Source organism: Neopsephotus bourkii, unplaced genomic scaffold (genome assembly GCF_033783945.1).
Source record: "Neopsephotus bourkii isolate Nb327-2 ecotype Australia unplaced genomic scaffold, CSIRO-AGI_Nbou_v1 NB_372, whole genome shotgun sequence".
In the NCBI taxonomy this organism is placed as follows: domain Eukaryota; kingdom Metazoa; phylum Chordata; class Aves; order Psittaciformes; family Psittacidae; genus Neopsephotus; species Neopsephotus bourkii.
Window position 1 is genome coordinate 907,206 of NW_026900878.1, and position 10,374 is coordinate 917,579.

A 10,374-nucleotide genomic window follows, 5' to 3' on the forward strand; every position below is an offset into this window, starting at 1 on the left:
GCCTGACCAATTTGGTGGCATGGTGACATGGACAGTGGAATTGCGTGCGTCCTCAGCAAGTTTGCCGATGACACCAAGCTGTGTGGTTTGGTTGGTACACATAAAAAAGACATGGAACTGTTGGAACAAGTCCAGAGGATGTCCACGACGATGATCAAGGGACAGGAGCACCTCCTGTATGAAAATAGTCTGAGAAAGTTGGGGCTGTTCAGCTTGGAGAAAAGAAGGCTGCGTGGAGACCTCATAGCAGCCTTCCGGTATCTTGAAGGGAGCCTATAGGGGTGCTGGGGACGGACTCTTCATTAGGGACTGTAGTGCCAGGACAAGGGGTAATGAGTTAAAACTTAAACAGGGGAAGTTTAGTTTGGATATAAGGAAGAAATTCTTTACTGTTAGGGTGGTGAGGCACTGGAATAGGTTGTCCAGGAAAGCTGTGAATGCTCCATCCCTGACAGTGTTCAAGGCCAGGTTGTAAAGAGCCTTCGGTGACATGGTTTAGTGGGAGGTGTCCCTGCCCATGGCAGGGGGATTGGAACTTGATGATCTTAAGGTCTTTTCCAACCCTAACTATTCTATGATTCTATGAGAATGGTTCTTGGTAAAATGAAGGGAGACTACCCTGAGCATTGCAGAGCTGCAGATGTCAAACTGTAATCACAACACCTTTTTATTCCTCTTTACCCCTCCCTTTTTCCCTTTTACCCAAGGCTGCCACTTCTTTCATAAATGCTTTGGCCTTGCAAATCTTGGACTCTGCATTCAGTCAGATGGAGGTGGCGAGGGACCACCGCCAGAGGAACCATCGCCAGAGGAAGGGCAAGGATATCAACAGACAGTTGATATTTCTGGCCTGCAAGTAGGTGCTGGCAGGAATAATTCTCATATTTTCACTGTCTGTTTTTTTTTTTTAGGTTGATTATTGGCCTCACTTGAAATGCAAAATTAATGATCTTAATAGCTTTTAGCAAAAACAGCTGGCATTTCTTGTGGATTGGACAAGGTTTCTCTTTTCTAGGCAGGGTTTATGTGGAGAAGTCAGGATCTCAGTTCAGGTCTTCCAAATCCCCAAACAGTACTTTGGCCATTGAATTGTCCTTTGACTCCAGTCTTCCGTCAGTACATTGTGGGGTTTCAGCCTATATTGGCTCCTTCTGTATTGTGCTGTTTCAGCCACTACAAACTGTAGTTAGTAGGGCTTGATTATTACTGTACTATGATGCTACCAGAATCACATATTAAGAACTGTAAATCACTGCATGAGAGTTTAAGCTCTCCTTAGTAATCACTGTCTATAGTATAGGTGCTTGAGTAAAGAAATCCAGCCAAGCTGAATGAAGAATTTTACATCACAAGGTCACATCAAAAACATTTCTCCTGTTCCAGAATAGATGAACAGCAACAGCAGCAGCAAACTGTGTTTATTTGCAGACATTTCAATAAAGAAAATCAAACCATAAATCATACTGTTCAAAAACATTAATTAGTTCAGATCATAAGTGCTCCAGCTATGTTAAGAGGAAGATTTTAATGGCTGAACTGTTGGACCAAGAGCCACAACTCTGGAGACCTTTTGGATTTCTGCCATTTGTCTACCACATAATTTGTGCAATAATTGAGAGGTCTCACCCCTGCCTTCATCAAGATACCTGTTTAGTCTTTCTGATCATAGCGGCCCAGTTAGCATTTGTAAATTCCTATGCAACTCTAGAGAATGTGTACTTTTTGCAGGAAAGTCAACATAGACAGAGTGGCTGAATATCATAGCAGAAACTAATGTGCTGTGAGTATCCCAAGTAGAAGACACCAATAGACAGTTAAGTTTTAATTATGTATACACCGCAAAAACCTTTGAACTGTTGACTCCTATATAAGCTGTTTTTAACTAACCCTTAAAATCCCTTTGATTTGTGGTGCATTACATCTGTGCAAACTGTAAAATGTTAACGAATTATTTATGCTTTCTACAGGTTGAAATGAAAACCCTAGTTGCAAAGAAATAATAAATTAAATCCCTTTTTTTATAAAGCTATAGCTTCTTACGTGAAGTTGTTCTAAGTTGTTTAGGGGCTGGAGCAACAGCAGTGCCTATCCCTTTCATTGTTTGCAGCAAATACGTAGACTCCCAGTTCTGAATCTCCCTCCACTACTAAAAAAAGTTCTAAAGATGACAATGAAAAACAACTGAAAATAAAAAACTTAAGTTTACAAAGAGAAGCTGGATTTGCAAATCAACAATTTGATCCCATTTTGAAGTGACGAGTTTTGTAAAACTGAGATGCAGCTGCAATTTTCATTCAGAGATCTGAGTAAATGTGGATGTTGGCAGCTCTTAGAGACTGATGTCCAAGCAAGGATGATTTCCAGACTCCTCATTATTGCTCAAATGTTCTTCTTTATGGAAAAAATAATTTAAACTCAGAAATGCAGTGGCGTAAGCAGAGAGGAAGTTTTGGAAAGTGTTTGATGAAGATCTCCTGTTGCATTGCACTTACCTTCATGAGTCAGCATGGGATGTGTTGTTTCAAGACTGATCTCCTGTAGGTTATTAGGGTTCCCTAGGCAACACGTAATTCAAAAGATGTCTTTCAGGTCTTCACCAAAATAAAAGTTTGGATCAAGATATTAAAAAATATCATTTTGTCAAAAATGAAGCAGATAGTTTTATTTGAGAGGTGTTTTTTTACAATGTTACAGTTGTTTAATAAAATAAGTAAATACTTAAGTAGGACGCTGTTTACAAAAAGTTATTTACACATTGCAACTTTTAAAATTAAATGTTGGATTCTTTACAGTTTTCTCCAGTGTGCTGCTGTTAAACAGAACAGCTTTTTTGTCAGTTTTACCAGTGTTTGCATAACTCTTTGTATCTTTTTAACAAATAAAAAGTTAGAACAAAACTATTTATCATGATGATAGGGGAGTTCATATTAAGATATCACTGTGCAGCCTCATATGGCTTTTCATTTTAACTCACTTACCAAACAAAGACACAGTTGAGTAAGAATTCATAGAGATGGCGCATGTGTTCAGTGGGTAGCCAATAGAATGTTTTCATATAAGTAAATTACATTCCATTCCCTTGCTAATTTGTCACTGTTATTTTAAAAGAAGTTGAAACCCCCACTGTTCATACAGATCTACTGGAGAGATTTGTATTTAAAATGAGGTGCATCATAGAATAATAGAATCATAGAATAGTTAGGGTTGGAAAGGACCCCAAGATCACCCAGTTCCAACCCCCCTGCCATGGGCAGGGACACCTCGCTCTAAACCATATTACCCAAGGCCTCGTCCAGCCTGGCCTTGAACACTGCCAGGGATAGAGCATTCACAACCTCCCTGGAAAACCTATTCCAGTGCCTCTCCACCCTAACAGGAAAGAATTTCCTCCTTATATCCAATCTAAACTTCCCCTGTTTAAGTTTTAACCCATTACTCCTTGTCCTACCACTACAGTCCCTAATGAAGAGTCCCTCCCCAGCATATGCCCCCTTCAGATACTGGAAGGCTGCTATGAGGTCTCCACGCAGCCTTCTCTTCTCCAGTCTGAACAGTCCCAACTTGCTCAGCCTATCTTCATTCGGGAGGTGCTCCAGTCCCCAGATCATCCTCGTGGCCCTCCTCTGGACTTGTTCCAACAGATCCATGTCCTTTTTATGTTGAGGACACCAGAACTGTACACAATACTCCAAGTGAGGTCTCACGAGAGCAGAATAAAGGGGCAGGATCACCTCCTTCGACCTGCTGGTCACGCTCCTTTTGATGCAGCCCAGGATACGGTTGGCTTTCTGGGCTGCAAGCGCACACTGAAGCCAGCTCATGTTCATTTCCTCATCGACCAGCACCCCCAAGTCCTTCTTCGCAGGGCTGCTCTGAATCCCTTCTCTGCCCAACCTGTAGCTGTGTCTGGGATCGCTCCGACCCAGGTGTAGGACCTTGCACTTGGCATGGCTAAACTTCATGAGGTTGGCATCAGCCTACCTCACAAGCGTGTGAAGGTCCCTCTGGATGGCATTCCTTCCCTCCAGCGTATCAACCGAATCACACAGCTTGGTGTCATCGGCAAACTTGCTGAGGGCACACTCAATCCCACTGTCCATGTCAGCTACGAAGATGTTAAACAAGACCGGTCCCAACACCGATCCCTGAGGGACACCACTCGTTAAAGGTCTCCAGCTGGACATTGAGCCATTGACCACAACTCTTTGCGTTCAGCCATCCAGCCAGTTCTTTATCCACCGAGTGGTCCATTCATCAAATTGATGTCTCTCCAATTTAAAGACAAGAATGTCGTGTGGGACAGGGTCGAACGCTTTACACAAATACAAATAGATGAGATCAACTGCTCTACCGCTGTCCATCAGTTCTGTAGCCCCATCATAGAAGGCCACCAAATTGGTCAGGTGTGAACTTTTTTAAAAAATTGCTCTAATCAGCAGACAGTCAAAATGAAAAAGATAAGAATAATTTATAAACAAGCAGCCTTAGCCTACAAGGTCCCAGCAGGGAATCACATAAAAAGATTATTTATGGGTGCAAGCCTGAGAAAATACAGCAGTTACCATGTGCTACTGAGAAGTGATGTTCACAGAGATTCATGCCCTAGACACCTACAGTGGGGTGCAAAAGACATTGCTTTTCAGAAACAGTGGAAACAGGATGTAGTGGGTCCATGTTTCAGCAGCCCTTCCCATATACCTCTTGTGCTCTAAACCCAGCTCCTTGGCGTCTTGCTCCCCCAGGCTGGCAGAGAAAGGAGCTCCCACCACAACAAAAACCTAGTTAAAAGTTTGTCTTTGGACGCGTCGGTACTGAGAGAGCTGTTCATGAGATTGTTTTTATTACAGACATAGTTAATCATACAAAGGAACTTTTATTTGACAAGGACCTGTACTTGAGAACCTTATTTAGTGGTCACAGGAGAACAGGCAACGCAGTATATGGCTTTTAAGATTTCACAATGAGAATGATATTTCACATGCCTTGGAAATTACTACAGCCAACATTTGGAGAAGTGAAAAAAAAGTTATATCCTGGGGCTTTCTTCCAAAATGTAACATCACACACACTGTACGTGGCCAGCAAACCACACAGACAACACCTCAGTCGTGCCTCAGGATGGATCTTTGAATTCTCTCAGTAACCTCTTCACTGTTCTTTACCAACTGCTCCTGAATTTAAAACTTTACTTAAATCACCAGGAAGCACAAGGATTAGGGGTGCCTATCTGGTTTTTATCTTACCTTTATTACAATCATTTTGTACACTTTTTATGTATAAAAAAATCTTTCATGCTCTCAGTTCTGATCTGTGCAGTCTACTAAGAGTTTCCCTTTCTTTTTTACTGTGAAACTAACTCTGAGAGTAAGGATTAGTTCTCTTTATACACAAAACCATGATCCATTTTATAAAATTTCTTTCCAGCCAAACATACTGATCTCTTTTCCTGGATTTTCACTTTCAGTGTAATCTACATTTAAGATTGTTCCCTAAGCTCAAACTGTATTTGTTTAGTGTTTCCAGAACACATGATCCTAGCTGGTTACTATGTATTAATAATAATAATGGTCATAGGTTCACTGTGTATTGAAATTAATCAGAAATGTGTTCAAAGCAATAAAATACATCATTATTCAAATAAAAGGTGACTGAAATGTGTTAAGTACATAAATTAGGAATTGTTCATGTGGCTAATTGCCTGTTAGCACTACATACTTAAAAATACCTACAGAAGAAAATTCCCTTTGAAGAGGAAATGAAATTATACAACTGAATACGAATCACATTTTCTGCCAAGAGGACATCTGGACCTCCAAGTTTATAAAAGGCATGTGGTAGTGCTCAGACACTAGCTAGCAGGCTCTGGAGAAATTTTTCCAGTGACTAACTCTACAGACGCTTCATGCACAATTGCTACCTGACCAGGAGGTCATAGTTAGCTGCAGCTAAAATCCAAGTTGCACTGGAAAGTAAATGTTCCTGAGGTTTTTTTTTAGTTTAGCTCATCATGAATGAGTCCATGGCTCCAGCCCAGAGATCATAAGCAAGGAAAATAAACCCTTCTTTTTCCTCTGTATTTAGTAAAAGCAATGATTCTGTTTACAAAAGGAAATATTTAACTGTTATATATCTTCTCCATTATTTTTTACATAGAACATTACAGATTTTCTTTCATTGCTCTTATATCTTAGCCAGAAACCTGCTACAAAAGGGTTAGATTCCTGCTGTCTTTTTGGTTTTAGATCCTCTCAAGTTGTCTTAGTTTGCACGAGACTCAGTGAAAGAGATAACATTCAGACTGTTGTGAGGGAAGATGTTCAAATTCAGAGAGCTGTGTTAACTTGAGTTGTAGCCCAGCTCCCTGACAAGACTGCCAGCTTGGGTGAGTTTATGAACTCAGCTAAAACTTTGCTGCTCTCTTAATTCCACAATGATAGAAAATGCTCTGTGCATTAGGTACCAAATTGTCTGATGTGGAATATTAGTACTTAACTAATGCCTAGAGGTATTACAGACAGAAATATTGCAAGTGGCTGAGGTACAGACATCACTAGGGTTGTACATATATGTAAGAGATGAATGATGCTTTCCTCAGAAACTCCATCCTTAGTTATCTCTGGGTGTAAAAATACAGAAACAGAGAGCAGAGTGAAATAGCTGTAGCAGAAAATTAACATTCAGGATGACTGCCTGCAAAATACTGATTTATTTTTTTTTTAATGCATTCTTCTTTATGACTGACATGCTCCACTTAAACATTCATTAAATACTGAAATGTTTGATGTTATCATAGTCTCAGCAATGTCTTGTCTACAATAATGGCTCTGAGACCAAATGCCTGAAAAAAACAAGATGCAGGCACTATTATTAAGCACACCACCACCAGGAGAACAGTCACCAGAGGAGGCAGCTCTGGCAACCCAGCAGATTTTCAATTGAAAATGACATTTTACGTACGTTCTCATTCCTGCACTACTTCACACAGACTTACCAGAGAGAAATAAAGGCACTACACTACTAATGCTACAAAAGACTAAATGCTTTGGAGGCTGCGGCTGCCTCCCTCCACCTGCACTCAAATGAAATTTTGAACTGGAGAGGAGTGTTGTGAATTTGGACCTGTAGAGACCCTCTCTCCAGCCAAGATCTTTAGCATAAGATCTTGGAGGAGTCAATGCTTTATTATTATAATTGCTGACATTTGAGGGTAATAAGCTGTCTAATCTAACAGCAATGCTGTTAACCCAAAGTTCAGGATGGGAGGAACTGAGAAGGGAGGAAAAGAATGAAAAGTTAAACAAATGAGTGATGCACACAGAGAGTAAGTAGCATTCCTGGTGTGGGGGAAATGGGTATCATCCTGCTAAATTTATACATAATACGGAAAATAAGAGTAAGAGAAAGGGCAGGGAAGGGAAGGGTGCACAGCTAGCTTTGTCACCAGTGTGATTCCTGCTGCTCTCAGGGAGCTGGAATTTGGCTATCTCTTTCTGCCATCAGTCTGGAGGAGACACAGAACTACTTACACTAAATCGGCATTTTTGTTCCTTTGTGTCACTTTAAACAATGGCAGCAAAAAGAGGAAATTTCGTAGGATTTAGAAGAAACTCAAAGCTTGCCAATATGCGAACATTTCTCACCATTGCACATACGAAGCATGGATTGATGTAGCCTGTAATAATCAGTGGACACTTCCAGAAGTTAAATGTTAGTTATACCACTGATGGAAGACCTTTAAATGTTATGCTTCTTTTTTTGAGGTCCCTTCCTCTCATTTCAAAGACATCTCCCATTCACTTCAGAAATTTTTTTAAAATGCCTGAAACTTCTCTACTGAGTGTTCCCTCCTCAAACCACAGTGCAACCAAGAGCAACTCAACTATTTGCCTGGACTTGAATGACTTGTGGGAAATAGTGTATTATATAGTACCCAAATATATCAAGACTATTATTGGAATGCTTGGAAATGCATTTGTTCTATTCACTTATTCACTGCACAAGGGTCCCCTGAAGATAGATGAAATCTACCTTATGAACCTAGCTGCTGCTGATTTTATCTTCCTCCCATGTCTCCCTTTCTGGGCAGAAAACATCAGGAATTAATTTAACTGGCCATTTGGCAGTTTCCTTTGCTGCAGCACCAACACATCCATCAGCCTGAACATGTACCCCAGCATCTACTTGCTGGTGGCAGTCAGTGTGGATCGCTATTTGACTTTTGTTCACACCTTGGACAACAGAGCGATACAGAGCAAAACTACAGCCAAAGGGATCTGCTTGCTTGCCTGGTTCTTTGGCAGCCTTCTCAGCATCCCAACCTTTATGTTTCCGACTGTGAACACTTTCCCCTGTGGAATATTTCAGCATGCACTTTAGACTTCCCTGCCCCATTGTGGGTAACAACTGAAAGGCTCATATTCAACATAGTGGGGTCTGTGTTGACATCTACAGCAGTTATCTCCTTTAATTTCTCTACCATACACTTCCTTAAAAAAAAGGCAAGGGAACGCAGAGCACTCGGAACAAAGAGTTGCAAGGAGAACAAAGGCACAAAGGTTACCAGGCTGATCTTCACAATGGTACTGATGTTTCTTCTGTGCTGGACTCCTTACCATTTTTTTGTATTCCTTGATACATTATACCAGACAGAAGTGCTCAAAGGGTGATTCTGGGGGGAAACTGCTCAACTTTGGTGAGCAGTTTGGTTACACCCTGGCTATCACCAACAGCTGAATTAACCCTGTGATTTATGTCTTTGCTGGGAAATACTTCAGGCAAAAGGCGTCAGTTTTTTCACAGTTTATTCCTTGTGGATTTCCTTTGAGTTTGGTATCATTCAAAGTCTTCATATTTCAACATGTTTCCAATCAGGCGTAATTTAACCTAATGGTTGTCAGTTTCATTTTCATTTTGCTATTACAACTTATTTCAAGTGGGATTAAAAATTATTATGAATTGCACTGGTCTTGCATTTACAGAGTAAGCTAATTATTTATTAAAGTAAATCACTTGGCTGCTTATTTGTCCTCAGTTTGATTTTCTTTTTCTATGATGTCCATCCAAATGTATAACAATATATAATTGGAATTTTATACCAAATGATCTGTCATCAGCTTTCAGTGACCTGAAAAAAAACCTCTTTGACAGACATCAGAACTCTCGTTTCTTTACAGAAAGCCATAAGCTGGCTAAACTTTTACTGCATTGATCTGTGATGACAAATACAATCCCACCGCTAATGTTATACATAAAATTATAATGTGCATTAAATAGAACATATGAGTTTAACCTTCAGCTGATAGCTGCATTTGAGCAATTATAGAATAGCTTCAATTATTTTTAACAATTTTTTAAGAAGCTTACACTTAAGTAACACATGGAAAATTGGAACAATTTTGTGTTTCTCAGATATATTGAGTACATAATACTGTACAAGACAATGTACCACAAAGAAAGTGTACATAAGCTGCAAAAAAGGGAAAGAAACCCAGCATCCTCTTTAAAATCTGACTTTTCCTTGATCCAAAAAACGTTACACAATTACTCATGAAATACCTAGGGATTCTTTTTATCTTTTATACGTGGAAATACCAGTGATGGCCATTAACACTGTATTATTTTGGAATATCTCTCAAATCCTTGGCTATGTATTTATATTTTTATGGAACAAAATGAACAAACTGCATAACATCCGATTTTACACCACCCTCTTGTTCATTCCTATATTTATTTTGTCTCTTTCCACGTTCCTTTGGGGAAGAGAAAAACTGTAATTGAAAATCAGCATATAAACTCTGGTGGCAGCAGTAGTGATAATGACATAAAAAGAATACACCAGACAGGAGATAAGGAAAAAGAAACTTCTTTTCCATCATGGCCACAACTGCAGAATAGACTCAAAACAACCGAGATATCTATTCCCATAACTCTAAAGGTATGTGTACATACAGACATGGAAGAAAACAGGAGATACACTTGTCGTGCAGCCTATTCAGCCAGAAAAATGTTGAGTGCAGAAAAGGGCATACAAGCACATCATTTGTAAACAGTTTATTTAATTTGTTACTATAAAGCCTGTTTGATCTTGTACTCACTGTAACAGTGCAGCATTTTCTGCAGTTCTTCTTAGGGTCACCATTTGAATATGGAACTAATCTCTTATTAATCATAGAAATCTGCCCACTCACCTTCACTGCAATAATTTTTGTGTTAATTTTTAATGATTCCCCCAAACCTTTTGAACCTAAACAGTGGAAGACTTCTGAAGAGTTAAAAGTCTATCTATCTTCCTGCAGTAATGGTTTAAGAATTAAGGGTGGATTAAGGGATGAGGGAGGAAGAATCATTCAGAGGTTTAATAGTTTCACTCCTCTA

The 10,374-nt window shown here is 39.7% G+C and overlaps 1 protein-coding gene across 1 annotated transcript; it reads left to right on the forward strand.

The window, feature by feature from the left end:
- The first annotated feature begins 7,487 nt into the window (after positions 1-7,487).
- BDKRB1 (bradykinin receptor B1) lies at positions 7,488-9,361 on the forward strand. The gene is given in 4 exon segments (XM_061348863.1): positions 7,488-8,335; positions 8,338-8,672; positions 8,674-8,837; positions 8,839-9,361. Coding segments are annotated over 4 exon segments (1,140 nt in total). The 5' UTR covers positions 7,488-7,743; the 3' UTR covers positions 8,888-9,361.
- The last annotated feature ends 1,013 nt before the right edge of the window (positions 9,362-10,374 follow it).